Source organism: Lagenorhynchus albirostris, chromosome X (genome assembly GCF_949774975.1).
Source record: "Lagenorhynchus albirostris chromosome X, mLagAlb1.1, whole genome shotgun sequence".
Taxonomy (NCBI): Eukaryota; Metazoa; Chordata; class Mammalia; order Artiodactyla; family Delphinidae; genus Lagenorhynchus; species Lagenorhynchus albirostris.
In genome coordinates, this window is record NC_083116.1 from 71,035,108 (window position 1) to 71,058,959 (window position 23,852).

Consider the following 23,852-nt stretch of genomic DNA (forward strand, 5'->3'; position numbering starts at 1 on the left):
CAGGGGAAGAGGAGGTAGGAGAGCCACAGGGACGAAGAGAGTGGAGAAGGTGAGAAGAAGTTCTGGGAGTCTCTCTCTGGGGGAGGGAGGAAGGGAATGGAAATGGTGAGAGGGAAGACGGAGGCTTCCACTGAATCCACTGGTAATGTTTCCTAGGGTGCTGGTGGATGCAGGAGATTTTGCTATATCCTTCCTTATCCATTTTAACATATTTGAAATAGCACACCACGACTTAAAAAGTCACTGGGAGAAGTGGAAGAGGGCGGTATCCACAAACGGGCAGGCACCATCGGGGGCAGGCTCGAGGAGGAGGATTGCAGATTTACAGTGCACCCAATCTCCCCTGCTCTGAAACTGCTCCAGCACGGCCAGCTTCTCAGGTGCAGACCCAGAACACTGGGCCTTTGAGTTCCACAGGCAAGAGGGGTTCAGATACCCCAGGACTCTCCAGGAGGTCAGCCAGAGCAGGTGGCAGGAGAGAGAGGTGACTGAAGACAGAGGAGTATGAACGGGAAGGAGCAGAAGGAAGGTATGGGAGGAATGGAGCGGTGTCAGAGTAGGAGTGGGGTGGCAGACACGGGAAATTCTAACACCCATGGGCCGTATAGAAACCAAGGGAGGCACCACTCCCCAGACATCAGTACTGCTCAGCTCAGGGGAGCTGAGAACTGACAGTTCCAAGAAAAACTGAGGGACACCTGGCTATCCACACCCACCGCCATCACAACTGGTAGGCCTTGGTTGTGCGTCCTTCAAAACTTTAAAACATACTTGTACATATACTTAAATGAATTCTCATATATCACATAGGATTGACTGGTGTGTGTGCGTGTGCCCACGCACGCAAGTGATTTAACTTACAAATGTGAATCCAAAGCCATCGTTCTGCAACTTGCAGTTGGAAGTCAGGCGGATGCTTTCGAAAGCTGTGAGAATGGCCTGATGCATTCCGTTGGACTGCCACGCTTTATGCTACTGGATGCTAAGCCACGTTGCATTCATCCATTTCCTTACTGACGGGAATTTGGAGTGTTCCCAGTTTTTCCCATCACCAACTCCCTTGTGCATGTGTTCTTGTACACTACAGGTACCAGCGTGTCTCCGGAAGAAGTACCAGGCAGCGGACTTGCAGGAGCATAGAGGAAATAGATTCTTTCTTCCTTCCTTTTAAAGATCTTGGGCTAAAAGCAAGGACTCTGGAGTCAGATTGATTGGTTTCAATCCTGCCGCTGATCCCCACGAGCCGAATGACCTTGGGCCAGTGGCCGAACCTCTCAGTGCCTGTTTCCTCACCGGGAAGAGGCCAGTAATAGTTGGTACTATAGTTAAAGGCGTGTCACGCGGATGCATTATTATTTATGCCCAGCGCTTAGAAGAGTGCCAGGCACAGAGTCCGTGCCGGCACTAAGTTGCTTTCAATGGATTCTGCCAAATTACCTCCCAAATGCGTCTCTTGCACCACCGCCACAGGGGTTTGCTCCTAACCTCTCCCACCCTCGGAATGGTTAAGCTCTTTGAAGGTTGTCAACCTAGTGTGTGAAACCCGATTCGTGGTTTTAGTTCACATCTCCAGGACCAGCGGTGGGGAGCATCTTTTGGGGTGTAACTGGCCACTGCGATTTCCTCTTCTTTGAATTTGCCTCAGAGAGGGGGAAGGACTGATGGAGCGAGGCCAACCCCAAGTCTATCTGCCACACCCGCCTGCCAGTAACGTCTGCTGAGCCACATTTGATGGAGCAGTTGAGACAGAGACCTTACAGAACGAAAATACGATCCCTTTGCTCTCTGGCCGACCCCTGATCACTGACTGCGGGACTCCTGTGCCCATTCTCCTGTTGGGTCTTAAGGCTTGCGGTGGAAGGGAGGCTGGCGAATGCTTTCGGCGCGTGCTAGGCATCCAGCGCCTCCATCTTGACGTTTCATCCTCACCACCCCTGGAGCCCGGCGCCCTCACTCGCCGACGCCCTCGACCCCCTGTATACATGGGAAACGGAGGCTCAGAGCTGTGACTCTAACCAGAAAGGGGAGGCGGGACAGGAGGAGGCGGGCCCAGAGGCTTGACAGAGGGAGGCACTCCCACCACCTCCTTCACCAGCCAACTGCCCGGACCGCCCACGGGCTTGCGAGCAAACCAGAGGCCCTCGGCCCCATTGGTTAGGTCTCGACGGGGGCGGGCGAACAAGGAGCCCGCTGGTTGGCGGGGGCCGGACCAATGAGGAGGCTGCGGCGCGGGCGTGAGAGGCGCGCTGAAAGTGGCGCGTCCTTTCTTTTGAGGCGAGCTCGTGCGGCGCGTGAGGTGGCTGACGCTCCCTTCTGAGCGCCGCCCGCCTAGCCCGCCGTGACCGCGACCGCGACTCGGGCCATCGACCGTCGCCCCGGTTCTGGGGCCACCCGGGTCGCGACATGAGCTCCCCGGATGAGGTGTATGTGTTGAGAAGGCGTGTCCGCCCAAAAGTCAGGGAGCGGGCCGGCGTTCGCATAGCCGGCCCCGCAGTCCCGCCGGGGCCCGACCCAGGCCCCGAGCCTGGGGAGCCGCGGAGCGGCAAGGGCGGAGGCGGCTTCCCGGACCCCGAGGGCTTCCAGTCGAAGCGGGAGATGCTGGAAGGGCGAGGGCCGGTGCTGTGGGGCCGCGAAGGCCGACCTGGCTCCCCACATGAGCACACGAGGGACCTCCTGGACCTGATCGACGAGTCTGAGGCGGCCAAGGAGGCCAACCTGCAGCAGCTGACCGACCAGGATGTGCTGGGCGTCCGCAGATACCCGGACCCCGAGGGCTTCGAGTCTGAGCGGGAGATGCTGGAAGCGCGAGGGCCGGTGCTGTGGGGCCGCGAAGGCCGACCTGGCTCCCCACATGAGCACACGAGGGACCTCCTGGACCTGATCGACGAGTCTGAGGCGGCCAAGGAGGCCAACCTGCAGCAGCTGACCGACCAGGACGTGCTGGGCGTCCGCAGGTACCCGTCCCCGGAGAGGTCCACTGCCTTCAAAGAGGCCACTGGGTCGACACTGCGCCTCGAGGCGGGTCCCGGCGGTCGAGGAGCGCCCGGCCAGAGCTGTGGGGAGGCGTCGACGGCTCCAGCCGGCCCTCTCCACCTCGGTGGGCCTGAAGCGGGCCGGGCCTTGGGGAGCCCTAAGAGAGGCACTAAGCGTAGGTTGAACGTGGCTGCGGATCGCCAGCGGCGCTCCGCGGAAGGCCTGGCCTGGCTGCTGTCCGACTCCGAGTCCTCAGATGAATTCAGTGAGACACAGCTGATGACGGTGAGCACTTACCGCAGAGGAGGAGGCCAGGCCAAGCCCAGCAGACCCGAGGATCCCGGGGACACTCCCAGACACTCGAAGTTCCAAGTCAGGGAGAATTACCGTCACGTGACAGGCTCTTCCCTGTCCTCGGCTCCGCGAGGACTCTCTTCGGTTGTGGAAAGGCAGGGCGTGGGAGAGCAGGGCATCTCTTCCCCTAAGAAAATGCAGAGCGTGCTGTGGGGCAAGGGGGGCAGCAAGCCCAGCTACCCGGGAGCTGCTGCTGCTGCTGCTGCTGCTGCTGCTGCTGCTTCTGTTTCTGCTGCTGCTCCAGGTGGCCTGCCGCAGGTCACTCCTAGGAAGAACGGAGCCCAGGAGAAGAAATCCGTCGGGGAAGCATCCAAACTTGCCCTGGGGGGAACCTTCGGTTCCCGGGGGCAGCGAATCTCGGCAACTCCCGTGGAACCGGCCACCTTCCCCCCAATCTCTGGTATTCCGCTGCCTGGGAGACCCAAGAGTTATACCTTGGTCCTTTCGGGAACCAAACAGTCCAAGCACAGTGGCGCTGGGAAGAAATCCGTGGTCAGGTGGGCAAGGGAGTCTGAGGCGGTGGCGGGAGAAGATAAGGACCCAAATAGAGACCCAGCTCCAAAAGGCCAAGTGAGTAGGCCATGCTCCTCCTCTCTCCCCACTCTTCCCCCCCCACAGCACCCAGGGCACACGTCTTCATCCATGCTGCCTCTGTCCACCCCTCAGAGGTCAGCATTGGGTGCCCCTCGGTCACTGGGTCATTACGATGCCAGATCGGGCTCCTTTTCCTAGGGACAAACATTAAGGTAGCACTTCGGGTGTCCTGGGCCCGGTTCTCCACCCTTGGCCTCTTTCCAGCCTCCTCTGAGAGACTTGGGCTGGGATGGAAGGGAGGGCTGGTAGCTGAATTGGGTCGGGGGATCCCTTAAAAGCTTCCCCGGAAAGCCTCAGTATTTAGACTCACCAGCTTCCTGAATCCTCCTTCCTAGCTGTTCCCCAGACCTTCCTTGCAGGGGGCCTGGGCTTTCTCAGTGTCCCACTGTTGTGCCTAGATCAGCTCTGCCTGCTGGCCTGGGGCTGACTGAGGGAGAAAGTGCTAATGAGATCAGCCTTTCAATTCCCTTCCCAATTCCCTGCCTCACCCTGGCCCGAATCACACAACTCTCTCTCTCTCTCTCTCTGTCTCTCTCTCACTCTCTCTCTCTCTCACACACACACACACACACACACACACACACACACACACACACAGACACACACACACACACTTCCTTAGTCCAAATCGGTGAGAAATTTTTGTTTCAGCTGCTCACTCACAGGCCAGGGACATCTTGTCTGCGCATGCATCGTAGAAAAGCCAGCAGTGGCGACGTCAACACCAGAGGCCCCCAAGATCCAGGAAACTCAGAACCCTTGGCCCTGAACCAGGGAGAAGTCATGCCCAGGGGGCCTGCCCCCTCAGGTGAGTGTCGTGGGTTTGATATGAGGGGAGGGAAGAGGGGTTGAGGACAGAAACCTCTGCCTCTGTCTCTGCCGGGGGCACAGCCTTGCTCCCAGGCAGCTTCTCCCACAGGAGACGGGGTGCTGGCAGGGCTGGCCTTGAGCCACATCATCCTCTGTGTGGGGTTTGTGTGGCCGGGGTGATCGGTGGCAGTGCCCCAAACAGCTGCTCCGGGTGTAGACTTGCAGGGGAACAGCCTTTTCTGTTAAGTCCTGTTCGGCCACATTGCTCTCCCACGTGCTGGCTGTGGCTGCAGCTCTGGGAGGGTCGAATCCAGAGCCACATTGTTTGGGGACCACAATGGCGAAATGGCTGCCCCCGGGGAACAGGGGAGGCAGGCCCAGAGACAAGGTTCCGGCTGCTGGGCAGAGCAGGGGCGGCTGGTTGCCAGCAGAGGGTGGTGCTGCCTCACCTCACTTTAGAGCCCGCTTGGCCCTTTCCACCTCACTGGGAGCCTGGGAAGCTGGATTGTGTGTCCTTTCCCTCTCAGGTGACCGGGGGCCACTTGACCATCCCCCAAGACCGGAAACGCAGCAGCAGCCACTGGGAACGCCCTGCTGTCCTTGGGTAATGCTTCCTCTGCATCCTGGAAATGCAGGCCCAAACTCGAGGGTGGGATCTGGGTCCAAGTTCAGCTGACATGTGTGGGCTCCCCCTCCCCTGCCCCCATCACGTACCCCACGGAGGGAGCCCACCTCCTTTCCACTGAGGAGCCCTTGCCAGTCTGACCACCCGGCTTTGGGGTGGAGGGCCCGGGGGAGAGGAGAAGGTGGAGGAGAGAGGAGGCCAGAGTATACTAATCATTTCTCTTCCTCCTCTGTCTGCTGGCCTAGTGTCTCGAGCTAAAGAGAGAAGTAGACGAACTTAAGGAGCAACTTGGTATGAGGAACCAGGGCCGGAGAGCGGTGTCTTAGTGAAGAACCCGGGTGGGCACCTGGGGTGGGGGTGGGCTGCAGGTGCGGTGGGCCTGGCAGGGACGATCATCCCTGTGGGGAGGAGAACCTCTCAGGCCTGGCCCTGGAGCTGGCTGTGCATGTACAACTGGGCGTGTGTACAAATAGCAAAGTACTGTCTGGACTGCATGCACACTTTGACAACCAGACCAGTCCTAGGGAATGTCCTTCTGATAGGACTTTTAGAGATGCCTCGTTGATTTTTCCCTTGAACTGCTGCTTGGTGTGGCTTCTAAGGTTCTTGTTGGATGGTTTGTTTGTGTGTGTGACAAGTTCTGAGTGGTTGTGGCACGGCCCACAGCATGAGAGCTGCTGGCACATTTTGTTTCCCTTTAGGAACCGGTTCCACATTCAATTTGGGTGGTGGGGAGTGATCAGGCCCAGAGCTCTTTGCATCGGGTCTGGAGGGGTTTCAGGTATCAGGGCTAGGCGGCTCCTCACGGGGATAGGGGGACGGGCTTCTGTATCCCTCTGTCTGGAGCGCCTGCTAATGCCTGTCCCTGTTGCAGCCGCCATGCAGTACCTGGCTGACAAGTTGCAGACCCTTTGAAGTGAGTGTTACACACACCGTACCCCTTCCCACAGTCCTGGCTGTTGAGCAGGGCTGGGGGCTGGCCCTGGCTTGAGGCTCTTCCCTGACTCTGCTGTTTCACAGGTTGAGCCCAGCGTCTTCCTGCAAAAGGAGCAGCTGTTTGGGGCCCTGGAGCTGTGGCCAAGCTCGTTCCCTCCTGTTCTGCCTCAGCTAGGGCTTCCTCTCCCCCTTGTTTTGCCCCCGCCCCGCCCCAGTTTCACAGCAGTTTCCAATTAAAGTACCTCTCATATTCTGTGTTCTGCCTTCTCTCTGGAGGGGTAGGGGTCGGGGTCGGGGTAGGGGGCCGGGGCGGGGCGCTGCTCCACGTCAGAGCCTTTTCCAGAACGGTATCTGTGGCATCCTGTGGTGGGGACTCTGGGCCAGCCTCTGCTACCATCCCTGCAGTCAAGCCAGCGGAGTGTCCCAGGTCTGGGTCCTGTGTGTGCTCTGCCTGGCCACATTGGCACGTCCTCCCTTTCCCCCGAAGGCCCTCTTCTAGCTCTCTCCAAACCCCCCTCCTCCTCTGGGGTCTGGCGGTTCCCATTCATCTCTGCCATTCACCCTTCCCATCAGCAGGAACTCATGACCCCCTTCCAGAGCTCCAATCTGGAAGCATTCACATCCTCCCTGCCCTAGCCAGCTGACCACCCTCCTCCAGCCGGGTCGTCTGTACACCCTTGAGTGGAAATTGGCCTGTCAGGTTCTATGGCGAGTGTGGTTAGTAGGTCTGTGTTGTTGCATGGTCCCCGTCAAATACTCTTCCACCAGCCCCGTGACACAGATTTTCCTGGAAATGATATTTCCGTGTCCCAGCTCAATCTCCCAGACTGCCTCTTTAGGACACACGAGATTGAGTCTGAACTCCATGGTCGATTTCCCCCTCACTCGAGGTTGGGGAGCACTTCCTTCCCTCAGCCAGGACCCAGGGCTGTACCAGCCTGAGACTCAGAGGGACAGATTTGTGTTTGAGTGAGGCAAGGGTGGTTCTGCCTGACACCCTTCCCGAAAGACCGGTGTTTTACTACACAAAAGGGGGTATGATGGTAGATTGGCCATTCAAGGTTGGTGTGTCCCTGTGTGTGAATAAATGTAATCAGGGGTAATCTCCCTTGAGGGAGAAAGATGTGATTCAGGGAGTAAAGGGAGTAGAGGCTGGTCCAGGTTCTGTAAGGCATTGAATGAGCAAAAGCAAGGGTCGGATCTGTTTTGTTCAAAGGTTGTCGTTAAATTCCCAAAACATAGGAGGGGGATGATGCAGAAGTCACCAACCCCCACGACAGGGTGTCGGGATGCTCGAAATGTTGGATTCGCTGGAGGTGGCTCTCGATCCTACTCTGTGTTCCTGTGATGTCTGACAACTACTGTGGGTGTGGATGGAATGAGATTGGGAAGGGTGGCTCCTCAGAGTAGCTCATCTTAGAATCAGGGGACCCATATATGAGGCCACCCAACATGAGCTACCCGGGACAGGGGCAGGATGGGCGCAGTGAGGATGGGAAGTAAGGAGTGACTGCACCTGGACAATGGGGAGCACTTGGGTCCACCCTTCCCCCATATTCTCACCCTGACTCCCTTCCAGAGTCCACGGCATGAGTTCAGGTGGGCAGACCACAGGTGGGATGGGACAGTCACAGACCTCAGGGTCAGAAAAGAACGTTCGTGGGACTTAATCCTTCGCCTCAAATCCCTCCCTGGAGAAGGTGGGCTTGATTGCTGCCCAGGCCTCTGGCTGGATTCCTAGAATGTACCCAGTGCCCCACCCAGCCTGTACCAGGCTTATGTTCTAGCCCCTCTTGCTCCGGCACTGCTCCCCACTGAGCTGAGGCCATTACCAATGAGTGTGTGTGCACTTCGAGGAAACAGAGCTAGCTTAGACCTTGGACCTGCCTCTGACCAGTAGAGACAGTCATTCCAGGTCATGTGTCCCTGCAGACACTCTGGAGAGAGTGAAGCTAACTACAGGCTGGAGACAGCCATCACAGGAACTCGCTTCCCACTGCACACTATGGATGTTAATAGAATGTTAACAGAATGTTCATAGAAACCTTATTCATAGTCACCCCAAACTGAAAGCAATCAAGATGTTATTCAACAGATGAACGAATAAAACCATACATCTATAAATGAAACATTTTTTAACAATACAAAGGAAGGAACTCTTGATACATGCAACAACTTGGATGAATCGCAAATGCATTATGCTAAATGAAAGAAGCCAGTCTCAAAATGTTACATACTGTGTGATTGTGTTTGTATAATATTTGGAAAAGGTAAAACTATAGGGATGGGAAACAGATCACCAGTTATCAGAGGTTTGGGATGGGGGAGATGGTTTGACTACAAAGCAGCAGAATGAGGGAGATTTTGGGGCTGATGGAACTGTTTTGTATCCTGATTGTGGTGATAGTTACACAAATCTGTCCATGTGTTAAAACTCATGGTACTGAAAACAAAAAAGTTAATTTTACTATGTAATAAATCAAAATATATGTAACTAAAAAAATTAAATGTGTCATACATAAAGGCTTGGGAATCATAATGGCATGCAAAATAGTACCAGCATTCTCAAAAGTGACATTGAAAGTCAGAAAACTTTTCAGCCTGAAATTATATATCAGCTATCAAATAAGCATGAAATTAAAGGTAATATTAAAGGTAATATTTGTTCATGCAAAGTCTTAAAAGAAATTATCACCCATGGTACCTGGAGAATGAGTCCCATCAAAACACTGTGGTAAACCAAGAACAATGAAGACATTAGTTCTAGGAAGCAGAAGATCCCACTTAGGGTTTTGGTAAAGGAGTGTTCTAGGAGCGACACTCTAGGCAACCAATAAAGATTGAAACTGGGCCCAGGAAAGTGATTTCCAACAACAAAGGAATGGACATAGTTGAAGATTGAGAAAATATTGCCAATAGGCCTATGACAGAAATGTAAGCTCTTGAGGGAAGGAACGTCATCTGTTTTTCTCAGTGATGTAGCACCATGTGTTAGAACAGTACCTGGCATGTGGTAAGCCCTCAATAGAGAATTGTTAAATGGAAAGGAGAGAAAGAGTGAATGAGAAGAGAAGAATTTGACACAGCAAGTATACACTGACTCTTAAGGAGTTTTTATGTGAAGGTGAGCAGAGAAAAATGGTGTCGCTTGAAGGGAAATTGGAATCAAAAGAAGCTTTTCTTTAATTGGGAGAAACGACAACATACTTGTATGCTGATAGGAATGATCCAAAATAGAGAAAACTATTTATGAATGAGGGAAGTTTGTTTCTGATTGCCTGTATACTCTCAATGAAATGGGAAGCAAGGTCATCTGGTGAGAGCGAAGGTGGTCCATGATCAGCAAGTACCCCCCTCAACTTTCCCGGATCATCTTGTGATCTTCTTCTTTCTTTTAAAATTTTATTTATTTATTTGGCTGCGCTGGGCCTCTGTGGCTGCGCGCCGGCTTTCTCTAGTTGCGGTGAGCAGGGGCTACTCTTCGTTGTGGTGCGCGGGCTTCTCATTGCAGTGGCTTCTCTTGTTGTGGAGCATGGGCTCTAGGCACGCAGGCTTCAGCAGTTGTGGCACGCAGGCTCTAGAGCACAGGCTCCAGTAGCTGTGCCGCACAGGCTTAGTTGCTCCGTGGCATAGGGGATCTTCTGGGACCAGGGATCGAACCCGTGTCCCCTACATTGGCAGACAGATTCCTAACCGCTGTGCCACCAGGGAAGTCCCGTGATCTTCTTGTATGGAACTTTTCATAATAAAGTGCTGTGAAAAATTAAAAAGAAGTGCTTTTGTTCGTTAAAAGGTATGATAAAAAGAGTGAAGGCAAGCTAAAAACTAGAAGATATTTACATAACATGAAATCATCAAAGAATTAAAGTATAGAATACATAAAGAACTTCCACAAATAAATATGCAAACAACCCAAGGGGAAAATGGGCAAAAGACACTAAATGAACACCTCATAGACAAGAAAATCCCCAAGGCCAAGCATATGAAAAGCTGCTCAATATTATTACTAATATTATTACTAATCAAGAAATTGCAGATTAAATCTACAATGAGACGCCATTTCACTATCACAAGATTGACAACAATTTTGTACTTTGTTAATATCAAATGTTGATGAGGATGTGGAACAGTTAAACACTGTTGATAGCAGTAGAAATTAGCATGACCCCATTGTAAAAACTCTGGCATGATCTAGTAATGTTGGAAATCTTCTTTCCCTACGAGATGACAATTTCAGTCCTAAGTATGAGCACTGGAACACAGCTTCCCAGCCATTTGATTCTATGGCTCACACAGAAAATGATGATTGTATGGCATACAGGAGTAAGATGACAAAGTTGTTCAGGGCCAGAACCAAGCGGTCCAGGGGCTGCTGTCAGGCTGTCTCTGGAGATGAAGGCCTCAAAGTCCCAGGTCCAAAAGTTGGAAAGCTCTGCCCTGGAAGGCTCTTGTACGTGGGCACCAGGAAACATGCGCCAGAATGTTTATAGTAGCGCTATGAATAATATCTGCCCAAATGGAAACAACCCAAATTACCCATTGACAGTAGAATGGATACATAGGTTGAGATACGGTTGATTCTTGTTATTTGTAGATTCCATACTTGCAAATTCCCCTATTTGCTAAAATTCATTTTTAACCACAAACCAGTACCAGAGTGCTTTCCTCCTCGTTCGAGAGAGCTGTGAAAAATTTGAGTTGGTGGAATATGTTCCCAACTGAGGTCAAACAAGGTGACGCCCTGCCTTCTGGTTTCAGTCTCATACTGCAAGCAAGTGTCCTTTTCATGATTTATTTGGTGCCACATAGTTTGCATTTTTGTGCTTCTTTGTTGGTGATTTCATAATTAAAGATGGCCTCCAAGCTTAGTGCTGAAGTACTGTCTAGTGTTCTTGAGTGCAAAATGACTATGACGTGCACTCAAGAAAATATGTGTGTTACATAAACCTTGTTCAGGCATGATTTATAATGCTGTTGGCTGTGAGGTCAGTGTTAATGAATCAATAATATTTGTATTAAATAGAGTGCCTTTAAACAGAAACACACATGAAACATGATTACGCAGCGATCAGTCGATGAAAATGTTGTGACCAGCGGATGGTAGGAACTTGAAATTGTATTTCCCTTAGGAGCAATGTTTCAGGATTGCCTAATTCAGTGTTCATGGCAACTTTATAGACTGCAAATAACTATCATGATAATGAGAGTCTACTGTATATTCATTTGGTGGAACAGTGTACAGCAATGAAAATGAACAAGTGCCTGCCACATGCGACAACAGGGATGAATCTCAGTTACACAGTATCACACGGGAGAAGTCAGAAACAACACAAATGATTCCATTTACATAAAGACCAAAGGATGCAGCAAAACCAACGTTGTTAGGAATATGAACCTATGTAGAGAATAACTAAAGAAAAGGAAGGGAACGATGAAGACAAAGGATAGAGGTTACTTCTGAGGAGGGTGAAGGGAAAGGAATTGGAGCTTCCATGCAAGGAACTTCTAAGGTTATGGTGACGTTTGAAAAAACACTGCTATAAAAGTTTACTGAGGGAATGAATGACTCCCAAGTCTGTATCTCTCTCTAGCTTTGACCCCTCACTGGTGTTCCAGAACCAAATTTCTAAGTGCATTCCACCTGCATGTCCTATAAGAAACACAACCTTAATGTATCCAAAATCCCATCATTTCCCTCCCAATCTTTCTTTACTTCCTGTGTCCTTATGCTCCCCACCACAAAGTCACTCAAAACGGAAATGACTTCTGCTTCCTTGTGGTGGCCATAGAAACATGCCCCTCCGATCCACTGCAGGGAACATAGTAGATTGGCAAGTGCCAGCTGCCACTTCTCTGGCACCACCATTGTTTGTGCCAAGATCCCACATCCTCTGGGTAGCTCCCAGCCAGTGACTGAGCATGGCAGGGGCATACTGCTTCAGGACAGGGACTCCTCTAAATGGCAGCTGTAGGGTGGGGACTCCACATGAGCCTGAACAAACTAAACTAAACGGAACTAAAGGTTACTGTTAGAATGAAACTGCGTCTGAGATTCTTCTTATCTGACCCTCCTTTCCCCCACGTCTCTCTTACAGACGTCAGACCCGCATCACACCCTGAAGAAGAAGACTCATTCCTGCTCCTTCTCCTTTATCCTTCACATGCCATTCTCCCATCATGTTCCTTCATGTCCAATCATGCCTTGGTGTCCGTATTTTTGGAGGACCCAAACTAACAAAAGTGGTACCAGGAGTGGTCTGAGAAGTTAGCTATAAGATGGGGTTTATGGACCAGCTCACTCACTGCCCAAATGACAAAGAGCGTACCATTTTGAGTGCTATGTGGGGCATGGATAATCTCTAGCACAAGGTTACCTCCTGATTCCTTAAGGTTTTATCCATACGTACCTTGAAAAATATCCCAGTGGAGGGTCTTACTTGTGGCCTGTGAGATGATTCAGGCCTTTGAATGGTAGGGAGGGCACTATGTCTATAGGGAGGGCAGAGGCGGCTGTTCATCACTGTTATACTGGCGCCCTGCAAAGACATAATGAGAAACTAAGGGACATTACCAAACAGTTAAGGGCCAAGTGTAAGATTCATGGGGTTTTCTTGGTGGCTTACAAAATGCCCTTGCCTCCTGCAGAGACAGCTGAGTAGCTCACAGATTATGCGGTAACAGTAAGTGCAGAACTCCAGAGATGTATACATCCTTGACAAACACGGGCCTGTTATGGGAAGGTCAGGGCCCTTTTTGGAAAAACTTCAGACTCTGAAATGTAGGCCGGGTATATTGGCATGGATGTCCCCAAACGTTGGCTTATCAGATCCAAACGTCCTGAGGCCTCAAAGCTTGCAGGGTGGCCCTTCCTTCCCTAGCAAGAGCTAACACATGCCCTGTGCTGGTAGATGCTACAGAGTCTGCTCCCCCACAAAGTGACAGACGCCTCTCCCAGGGAAACCCTCATCTCTTCCCCATAAACTCACTGGGATATGCCGAGCCTGATAAGGGGAAAAAGAAATTATACACCAAGAAATAACAAGCCTGTACTGGCAGGAGCAGGGCAATATCCCTGGGATTGGATTTTGAGGGTGCTGGATCAAGTGGACAGGAATATAAGAGTGGATAAGCAAGTTTTACTGAGCGGAGGCGCTTTCTCATGCCATGGAATTTAACACACGGGCAAGGACTCCAGGAGGTGGAGGAAATTCACTGCCAGACTGGCCCTTTGAAACTTTGAGAAAGTGATGGCCCATAAGGAGAGAAGTGGAAATGCCTGCCTTGGATTGGCAGATGGCAGAGGAAGGAACAAAAAGGTTGAGTGATGCAGACATGCTAGAACGGACAGAAAAGGTGAGGCCAGTCACATGGCCTCATGGTTATGTCCCACTGTAGGGCTGAGAGGACACATCCCACTGTAGGACACATGTCCCACTGTAGGGCTGAGAGGACACCAAAGCCATCAGGAGCGTTCTGGTGAGAGGAGCCCCAGCATCACTAGAAGTTTGGTGGTTGCTCCCCTCTGGAGGCCAATGCCAATGATGGAAGGAAAGTGGTCCCGACCTGGGCTCATTACCACCCATGGGAGCCAACGAATTTGACATGATAGAGGGCAGAGGGCAGCTCTTAACCAAGAGATGCCAGCAGACCACATTTCCAGTAACGACCAGCAAGGTCAGAGGGGCAGTCAAGAGTGCCTGCTTGACCGGCAGAAAGCTGAGAAGATGGCTCAGACAGCATGGCTCCCTAGGGGCAACGACAGCCAGCAAAAGGCAAGAATGCAAGAGAAGGAGGGCCATCATCCCGCTAAAAAGCCACAGTCTCCTGCTCAGTTCCTGGTCCTGAGCCAATTCAGAGACTGGCCCCACTGAAGAGGTGGATGAGTCCTGAGGAGGAAGGATCCAGAAACAAGGCAGTGGGTTATGACCGTCCCTAAAGAGAATGGCTGCCAGTTCTCAGGTGACTGTACCCGGAGGCTAGAAAAAGACCCAGACACTTCTACTACTACTGGACACAGGATCTGAGCTGACATTGATCCAGGAGGCCCAAAGTGTCATGATGGGGCCCCATTAGAATGGGGCTTATGAGGCCCTGACATTAAAAGGAGTTGGGAATAGAGACCGGTTCACAGTGAGCTGAATGGGTCCCTGGACCAAAATAGCGGTCATTTCTCCAGTCCCCAAGCTGATAATGATAAGTGATACACTTGGCAGTTGGAGCAATGACTTCCACATTGGGTCACTGCTCTGTGGGGTAAGAGCTATCCCGGTGGGGAAAGCCAAGAGGAACCTCTGACACTGGCTCCCACCCCAGGCCAAGAGAGTAAGTCAAAAGCAGTATTGGATCCTGGTGAGCATAGGGGGCTAAAGCAGAGATTAGTAGACATCGTTGGAGACGTATGGGATGCAGGGGAAGAGGAGGTAGGAGAGCCACAGGGACGAAGAGAGTGGAGAAGGTGAGAAGAAGTTCTGGGAGTCTCTCTCTGGGGGAGGGAGGAAGGGAATGGAAATGGTGAGAGGGAAGACGGAGGCTTCCACTGAATCCACTGGTAATGTTTCCTAGGGTGCTGGTGGATGCAGGAGATTTTGCTATATCCTTCCTTATCCATTTTAACATATTTGAAATAGCACACCACGACTTAAAAAGTCACTGGGAGAAGTGGAAGAGGGCGGTATCCACAAACGGGCAGGCACCATCGGGGGCAGGCTCGAGGAGGAGGATTGCAGATTTACAGTGCACCCAATCTCCCCTGCTCTGAAACTGCTCCAGCACGGCCAGCTTCTCAGGTGCAGACCCAGAACACTGGGCCTTTGAGTTCCACAGGCAAGAGGGGTTCAGATACCCCAGGACTCTCCAGGAGGTCAGCCAGAGCAGGTGGCAGGAGAGAGAGGTGACTGAAGACAGAGGAGTATGAACGGGAAGGAGCAGAAGGAAGGTATGGGAGGAATGGAGCGGTGTCAGAGTAGGAGTGGGGTGGCAGACACGGGAAATTCTAACACCCATGGGCCGTATAGAAACCAAGGGAGGCACCACTCCCCAGACATCAGTACTGCTCAGCTCAGGGGAGCTGAGAACTGACAGTTCCAAGAAAAATTGAGAGACACCTGGCTATCCACACCCACCGCCATCACAACTGGTAGGCCTTGGTTGTGCGTCCTTCAAAACTTTAAAACATACTTGTACATATACTTAAATGAATTCTCATATATCACATAGGATTGACTGGTGTGTGTGCGTGTGCCCACGCACGCAAGTGATTTAACTTACAAATGTGAATCCAAAGCCATCGTTCTGCAACTTGCAGTTGGAAGTCAGGCGGATGCTTTCGAAAGCTGTGAGAATGGCCTGATGCATTCCGTTGGACTGCCACGCTTTATGCTACTGGATGCTAAGCCACGTTGCATTCATCCATTTCCTTACTGACGGGAATTTGGAGTGTTCCCAGTTTTTCCCATCACCAACTCCCTTGTGCATGTGTTCTTGTACACTACAGGTACCAGCGTGTCTCCGGAAGAAGTACCAGGCAGCGGACTTGCAGGAGCATAGAGGAAATAGATTCTTTCTTCCTTCCTTTTAAAGATCTTGGGCTAAAAGCAAGGACTCTGGAGTCAGATTGATTGGTTTCAATCCTGCCGCTGATCCCCACGAGCCGAATGACCTTGGGCCAGTGGCCGAACCTCTCAGTGCCTGTTTCCTCACCGGGAAGAGGCCAGTAATAGTTGGTACTATAGTTAAAGGCGTGTCACGCGGATGCATTATTATTTATGCCCAGCGCTTAGAAGAGTGCCAGGCACAGAGTGCGTGCCGGCACTAAGTTGCTTTCAATGGATTCTGCCAAATTACCTCCCAAATGCGTCTCTTGCACCACCGCCACAGGGGTTTGCTCCTAACCTCTCCCACCCTCGGAATGGTTAAGCTCTTTGAAGGTTGTCAACCTAGTGTGTGAAACCCGATTCGTGGTTTTAGTTCACATCTCCAGGACCAGCGGTGGGGAGCATCTTTTGGGGTGTAACTGGCCACTGCGATTTCCTCTTCTTTGAATTTGCCTCAGAGAGGGGGAAGGACTGATGGAGCGAGGCCAACCCCAAGTCTATCTGCCACACCCGCCTGCCAGTAACGTCTGCTGAGCCACATTTGATGGAGCAGTTGAGACAGAGACCTTACAGAACGAAAATACGATCCCTTTGCTCTCTGGCCGACCCCTGATCACTGACTGCGGGACTCCTGTGCCCATTCTCCTGTTGGGTCTTAAGGCTTGCGGTGGAAGGGAGGCTGGCAAATGCTTTCGGCGCGTGCTAGGCATCCAGCGCCTCCATCTTGACGTTTCATCCTCACCACCCCTGGAGCCCGGCGCCCTCACTCGCCGACGCCCTCGACCCCCTGTATACATGGGAAACGGAGGCTCAGAGCTGTGACTCTAACCAGAAAGGGGAGGCGGGACAGGAGGAGGCGGGCCCAGAGGCTTGACAGAGGGAGGCACTCCCACCACCTCCTTCACCAGCCAACTGCCCGGACCGCCCACGGGCTTGCGAGCAAACCAGAGGCCCTCGGCCCCATTGGTTAGGTCTCGACGGGGGCGGGCGAACAAGGAGCCCGCTGGTTGGCGGGGGCCGGACCAATGAGGAGGCTGCGGCGCGGGCGTGAGAGGCGCGCTGAAAGTGGCGCGTCCTTTCTTTCGAGGCGAGCTCGTGCGGCGCGTGAGGTGGCTGACGCTCCCTTCTGAGCGCTGCCCGCCTAGCCCGCCGTGACCGCGACCGCGACTCGGGCCATCGACCGTCGCCCCGGTTCTGGGGCCACCCGGGTCGCGACATGAGCTCCCCGGATGAGGTGTATGTGTTGAGAAGGCGTGTCCGCCCAAAAGTCAGGGAGCGGGCCGGCGTTCGCATAGCCGGCCCCGCAGTCCCGCCGGGGCCCGACCCAGGCCCCGAGCCTGGGGAGCCGCGGAGCGGCAAGGGCGGAGGCGGCTTCCCGGACCCCGAGGGCTTCCAGTCGAAGCGGGAGATGCTGGAAGGGCGAGGGCCGGTGCTGTGGGGCCGCGAAGGCCGACCTGGCTCCCCACATGAGCACACGAGGGACCTCCTGGACCTGATCGACGAGTCTGAGGCGGCCAAGGAGGCCAACCTGCAGCAGCTGACCGACCAGGATGTGCTGGGCGTCCGCAGATACCCGGACCCCGAGGGCTTCGAGTCTGAGCGGGAGATGCTGGAAGCGCGAGGGCCGGTGCTGTGGGGCCGCGAAGGCCGACCTGGCTCCCCACATGAGCACACGAGGGACCTCCTGGACCTGATCGACGAGTCTGAGGCGGCCAAGGAGGCCAACCTGCAGCAGCTGACCGACCAGGACGTGCTGGGCGTCCGCAGGTACCCGTCCCCGGAGAGGTCCACTGCCTTCAAAGAGGCCACTGGGTCGACACTGCGCCTCGAGGCGGGTCCCGGCGGTCGAGGAGCGCCCGGCCAGAGCTGTGGGGAGGCGTCGACGGCTCCAGCCGGCCCTCTCCACCTCGGTGGGCCTGAAGCGGGCCGGGCCTTGGGGAGCCCTAAGAGAGGCACTAAGCGTAGGTTGAACGTGGCTGCGGATCGCCAGCGGCGCTCCGCGGAAGGCCTGGCCTGGCTGCTGTCCGACTCCGAGTCCTCAGATGAATTCAGTGAGACACAGCTGATGACGGTGAGCACTTACCGCAGAGGAGGAGGCCAGGCCAAGCCCAGCAGACCCGAGGATCCCGGGGACACTCCCAGACACTCGAAGTTCCAAGTCAGGGAGAATTACCGTCACGTGACAGGCTCTTCCCTGTCCTCGGCTCCGCGAGGACTCTCTTCGGTTGTGGAAAGGCAGGGCGTGGGAGAGCAGGGCATCTCTTCCCCTAAGAAAATGCAGAGCGTGCTGTGGGGCAAGGGGGGCAGCAAGCCCAGCTACCCGGGAGCTGCTGCTGCTGCTGCTGCTGCTGCTGCTGCTGCTTCTGTTTCTGCTGCTGCTCCAGGTGGCCTGCCGCAGGTCACTCCTAGGAAGAACGGAGCCCAGGAGAAGAAATCCGTCGGGGAAGCATCCAAACTTGCCCTGGGGGGAACCTTCGGTTCCCGGGGGCAGCGAATCTCGGCAACTCCCGTGGAACCGGCCACCTTCCCCCCAATCTCTGGTATTCCGCTGCCTGGGAGACCCAAGAGTTATACCTTGGTCCTTTCGGGAACCAAACAGTCCAAGCACAGTGGCGCTGGGAAGAAATCCGTGGTCAGGTGGGCAAGGGAGTCTGAGGCGGTGGCGGGAGAAGATAAGGACCCAAATAGAGACCCAGCTCCAAAAGGCCAAGTGAGTAGGCCATGCTCCTCCTCTCTCCCCACTCTTCCCCCCCCACAGCACCCAGGGCACACGTCTTCATCCATGCTGCCTCTGTCCACCCCTCAGAGGTCAGCATTGGGTGCCCCTCGGTCACTGGGTCATTACGATGCCAGATCGGGCTCCTTTTCCTAGGGACAAACATTAAGGTAGCACTTCGGGTGTCCTGGGCCCGGTTCTCCACCCTTGGCCTCTTTCCAGCCTCCTCTGAGAGACTTGGGCTGGGATGGAAGGGAGGGCTGGTAGCTGAATTGGGTCGGGGGATCCCTTAAAAGCTTCCCCGGAAAGCCTCAGTATTTAGACTCACCAGCTTCCTGAATCCTCCTTCCTAGCTGTTCCCCAGACCTTCCTTGCAGGGGGCCTGGGCTTTCTCAGTGTCCCACTGTTGTGCCTAGATCAGCTCTGCCTGCTGGCCTGGGGCTGACTGAGGGAGAAAGTGCTAATGAGATCAGCCTTTCAATTCCCTTCCCAATTCCCTGCCTCACCCTGGCCCGAATCACACAACTCTCTCTCTCTCTCTCTCTGTCTCTCTCTCACTCTCTCTCTCTCTCTCACACACACACACACACACACACACACACACACACACACACAGACACACACACACACACTTCCTTAGTCCAAATCGGTGAGAAATTTTTGTTTCAGCTGCTCACTCACAGGCCAGGGACATCTTGTCTGCGCATGCATCGTAGAAAAGCCAGCAGTGGCGACGTCAACACCAGAGGCCCCCAAGATCCAGGAAACTCAGAACCCTTGGCCCTGAACCAGGGAGAAGTCATGCCCAGGGGGCCTGCCCCCTCAGGTGAGTGTCGTGGGTTTGATATGAGGGGAGGGAAGAGGGGTTGAGGACAGAAACCTCTGCCTCTGTCTCTGCCGGGGGCACAGCCTTGCTCCCAGGCAGCTTCTCCCACAGGAGACGGGGTGCTGGCAGGGCTGGCCTTGAGCCACATCATCCTCTGTGTGGGGTTTGTGTGGCCGGGGTGATCGGTGGCAGTGCCCCAAACAGCTGCTCCGGGTGTAGACTTGCAGGGGAACAGCCTTTTCTGTTAAGTCCTGTTCGGCCACATTGCTCTCCCACGTGCTGGCTGTGGCTGCAGCTCTGGGAGGGTCGAATCCAGAGCCACGTTGTTTGGGGACCACAATGGCGAAATGGCTGCCCCCGGGGAACAGGGGAGGCAGGCCCAGAGACAAGGTTCCGGCTGCTGGGCAGAGCAGGGGCGGCTGGTTGCCAGCAGAGGGTGGTGCTGCCTCACCTCACTTTAGAGCCCGCTTGGCCCTTTCCACCTCACTGGGAGCCTGGGAAGCTGGATTGTGTGTCCTTTCCCTCTCAGGTGACCGGGGGCCACTTGACCATCCCCCAAGACCGGAAACGCAGCAGCAGCCACTGGGAACGCCCTGCTGTCCTTGGGTAATGCTTCCTCTGCATCCTGGAAATGCAGGCCCAAACTCGAGGGTGGGATCTGGGTCCAAGTTCAGCTGACATGTGTGGGCTCCCCCTCCCCTGCCCCCATCACGTACCCCACGGAGGGAGCCCACCTCCTTTCCACTGAGGAGCCCTTGCCAGTCTGACCACCCGGCTTTGGGGTGGAGGGCCCGGGGGAGAGGAGAAGGTGGAGGAGAGAGGAGGCCAGAGTATACTAATCATTTCTCTTCCTCCTCTGTCTGCTGGCCTAGTGTCTCGAGCTAAAGAGAGAAGTAGACGAACTTAAGGAGCAACTTGGTATGAGGAACCAGGGCCGGAGAGCGGTGTCTTAGTGAAGAACCCGGGTGGGCACCTGGGGTGGGGGTGGGCTGCAGGTGCGGTGGGCCTGGCAGGGACGATCATCCCTGTGGGGAGGAGAACCTCTCAGGCCTGGCCCTGGAGCTGGCTGTGCATGTACAACTGGGCGTGTGTACAAATAGCAAAGTACTGTCTGGACTGCATGCACACTTTGACAACCAGACCAGTCCTAGGGAATGTCCTTCTGATAGGACTTTTAGAGATGCCTCGTTGATTTTTCCCTTGAACTGCTGCTTGGTGTGGCTTCTAAGGTTCTTGTTGGATGGTTTGTTTGTGTGTGTGACAAGTTCTGAGTGGTTGTGGCACGGCCCACAGCATGAGAGCTGCTGGCACATTTTGTTTCCCTTTAGGAACCGGTTCCACATTCAATTTGGGTGGTGGGGCGTGATCAGGCCCAGAGCTCTTTGCATCGGGTCTGGAGGGGTTTCAGGTATCAGGGCTAGGCGGTTCCTCACGGGGATAGGGGGACGGGCTTCTGTATCCCTCTGTCTGGAGCGCCTGCTAATGCCTGTCCCTGTTGCAGCCGCCGTGCAGTACCTGGCTGACAAGTTGCAGACCCTTTGAAGTGAGTGTTACACACACCGTACCCCTTCCCACAGTCCTGGCTGTTGAGCAGGGCTGGGGGCTGGCCCTGGCTTGAGGCTCTTCCCTGACTCTGCTGTTTCACAGGTTGAGCCCAGCGTCTTCCTGCAAGAGGAGCAGCTGGTACCTTTGGGGCCCTGGAGCTGTGGCCAAGCTCGTTCCCTCCTGTTCTGCCTCAGCTAGGGCTTCCTCTCCCCCTTGTTTTGCCCCCGCCCCGCCCCAGTTTCACAGCAGTTTCCAATTAAAGTACCTCTCATATTCTGTGTTCTGCCTTCTCTCTGGAGGGGTAGGGGTCGGGGTCGGGGTAGGGGGCCGGGGCGGGGCGCTGCTCCACGTCAGAGCCTTTTCCAGAACGGTATCTGTGGCATCCTGTGGTGGGGACTCTGGGCCAGCCTCTGCTACCATCCCTGCAGTCAAGCCAGCGGAGTGTCCCAGGTCTGGGTCCTGTGTGTGCTCTGCCTGGCCACATTGGCACGTCCTCCCTTTCCCCCGAAGGCCCTCTTCTAGCTCTCTCCAAACCCCCCTCCTCCTCTGGGGTCTGGCGGTTCCCATTCATCTCTGCCATTCACCCTTCCCATCAGCAGGAACTCATGACCCCCTTCCAGAGCTCCAATCTGGAAGCATTCACATCCTCCCTGCCCTAGCCAGCTGACCACCCTCCTCCAGCCGGGTCGTCTGTACACCCTTGAGTGGAAATTGGCCTGTCAGGTTCTATGGCGAGTGTGGTTAGTAGGTCTGTGTTGTTGCATGGTCCCCGTCAAATACTCTTCCACCAGCCCCGTGACACAGATTTTCCTGGAAATGATATTTCCGTGTCCCAGCTCAATCTCCCAGACTGCCTCTTTAGGACACACGAGATTGAGTCTGAACTCCATGGTCGATTTCCCCCTCACTCGAGGTTGGGGAGCACTTCCTTCCCTCAGCCAGGACCCAGGGCTGTACCAGCCTGAGACTCAGAGGGACAGATTTGTGTTTGAGTGAGGCAAGGGTGGTTCTGCCTGACACCCTTCCCGAAAGACCGGTGTTTTACTACACAAAAGGGGGTATGATGGTAGATTGGCCATTCAAGGTTGGTGTGTCCCTGTGTGTGAATAAATGTAATCAGGGGTAATCTCCCTTGAGGGAGAAAGATGTGATTCAGGGAGTAAAGGGAGTAGAGGCTGGTCCAGGTTCTGTAAGGCATTGAATGAGCAAAAGCAAGGTTCGGATCTGTTTTGTTCAAAGGTTGTCGTTAAATTCCCAAAACATAGGAGGGGGATGATGCAGAAGTCACCAACCCCCACGACAGGGTGTCGGGATGCTCGAAATGTTGGATTCGCTGGAGGTGGCTCTCGATCCTACTCTGTGTTCCTGTGATGTCTGACAACTACTGTGGGTGTGGATGGAATGAGATTGGGAAGGGTGGCTCCTCAGAGTAGCTCATCTTAGAATCAGGGGACCCATATATGAGGCCACCCAACATGAGCTACCCGGGACAGGGGCAGGATGGGCGCAGTGAGGATGGGAAGTAAGGAGTGACTGCACCTGGACAATGGGGAGCACTTGGGTCCACCCTTCCCCCATATTCTCACCCTGACTCCCTTCCAGAGTCCACGGCATGAGTTCAGGTGGGCAGACCACAGGTGGGATGGGACAGTCACAGACCTCAGGGTCAGAAAAGAACGTTCGTGGGACTTAATCCTTCGCCTCAAATCCCTCCCTGGAGAAGGTGGGCTTGATTGCTGCCCAGGCCTCTGGCTGGATTCCTAGAATGTACCCAGTGCCCCACCCAGCCTGTACCAGGCTTATGTTCTAGCCCCTCTTGCTCCGGCACTGCTCCCCACTGAGCTGAGGCCATTACCAATGAGTGTGTGTGCACTTCGAGGAAACAGAGCTAGCTTAGACCTTGGACCTGCCTCTGACCAGTAGAGACAGTCATTCCAGGTCATGTGTCCCTGCAGACACTCTGGAGAGAGTGAAGCTAACTACAGGCTGGAGACAGCCATCACAGGAACTCGCTTCCCACTGCACACTATGGATGTTAATAGAATGTTAACAGAATGTTCATAGAAACCTTATTCATAGTCACCCCAAACTGAAAGCAATCAAGATGTTATTCAACAGATGAACGAATAAAACCATACATCTATAAATGAAACATTTTTTAACAATACAAAGGAAGGAACTCTTGATACATGCAACAACTTGGATGAATCGCAAATGCATTATGCTAAATGAAAGAAGCCAGTCTCAAAATGTTACATACTGTGTGATTGTGTTTGTATAATATTTGGAAAAGGTAAAACTATAGGGATGGGAAACAGATCACCAGTTATCAGAGGTTTGGGATGGGGGAGATGGTTTGACTACAAAGCAGCAGAATGAGGGAGATTTTGGGGCTGATGGAACTGTTTTGTATCCTGATTGTGGTGATAGTTACACAAATCTGTCCATGTGTTAAAACTCATGGTACTGAAAACAAAAAAGTTAATTTTACTATGTAATAAATCAAAATATATGTAACTAAAAAAATTAAATGTGTCATACATAAAGGCTTGGGAATCATAATGGCATGCAAAATAGTACCAGCATTCTCAAAAGTGACATTGAAAGTCAGAAAACTTTTCAGCCTGAAATTATATATCAGCTATCAAATAAGCATGAAATTAAAGGTAATATTAAAGGTAATATTTGTTCATGCAAAGTCTTAAAAGAAATTATCACCCATGGTACCTGGAGAATGAGTCCCATCAAAACACTGTGGTAAACCAAGAACAATGAAGACATTAGTTCTAGGAAGCAGAAGATCCCACTTAGGGTTTTGGTAAAGGAGTGTTCTAGGAGCGACACTCTAGGCAACCAATAAAGATTGAAACTGGGCCCAGG

The 23,852-nt window shown here is 53.5% G+C and overlaps 2 protein-coding genes across 2 annotated transcripts; both read left to right on the forward strand.

Annotated features, from left to right (window-relative positions):
* Positions 1–504: 504 nt before the first annotated feature.
* LOC132513125 (uncharacterized protein CXorf49 homolog) lies at positions 505–6,271 on the forward strand. The gene is made up of 7 exons (XM_060137316.1): positions 505–529; positions 2,333–2,700; positions 2,908–3,897; positions 4,573–4,729; positions 5,259–5,380; positions 5,602–5,647; positions 6,231–6,271. Exons 1-7 carry the CDS (start codon positions 505–507, stop codon positions 6,269–6,271), a joined length of 1,749 nt encoding a protein of 582 aa, XP_059993299.1.
* Positions 6,272–15,202: 8,931 nt separating this feature from the next.
* LOC132513126 (uncharacterized protein CXorf49 homolog) lies at positions 15,203–20,969 on the forward strand. Its single transcript, XM_060137319.1, has 7 exons — positions 15,203–15,227; positions 17,031–17,398; positions 17,606–18,595; positions 19,271–19,427; positions 19,957–20,078; positions 20,300–20,345; positions 20,929–20,969. Exons 1-7 carry the CDS (start codon positions 15,203–15,205, stop codon positions 20,967–20,969), a joined length of 1,749 nt encoding a protein of 582 aa, XP_059993302.1.
* Positions 20,970–23,852: the final 2,883 nt, after the last annotated feature.

Excerpts from the sequence above, each read along its gene's own strand:
- LOC132513125 (XM_060137316.1), top strand. The coding sequence starts at position 505 with ATGAACGGGAAGGAGCAGAAGGAAG. Across the intron at positions 530-2,332 it reads CGGGAAGGAGCAGAAGGAAG|CCCGCCGTGACCGCGACCGC; the intron begins GTATGGGAGGAA and ends CCGCCCGCCTAG. Across the intron at positions 5,648-6,230 it reads CGAACTTAAGGAGCAACTTG|CCGCCATGCAGTACCTGGCT; the intron begins GTATGAGGAACC and ends TCCCTGTTGCAG.
- LOC132513126 (XM_060137319.1), top strand. The coding sequence starts at position 15,203 with ATGAACGGGAAGGAGCAGAAGGAAG. Across the intron at positions 18,596-19,270 it reads ACCCAGCTCCAAAAGGCCAA|CTGCTCACTCACAGGCCAGG; the intron begins GTGAGTAGGCCA and ends TTTTTGTTTCAG. Across the intron at positions 20,346-20,928 it reads CGAACTTAAGGAGCAACTTG|CCGCCGTGCAGTACCTGGCT; the intron begins GTATGAGGAACC and ends TCCCTGTTGCAG.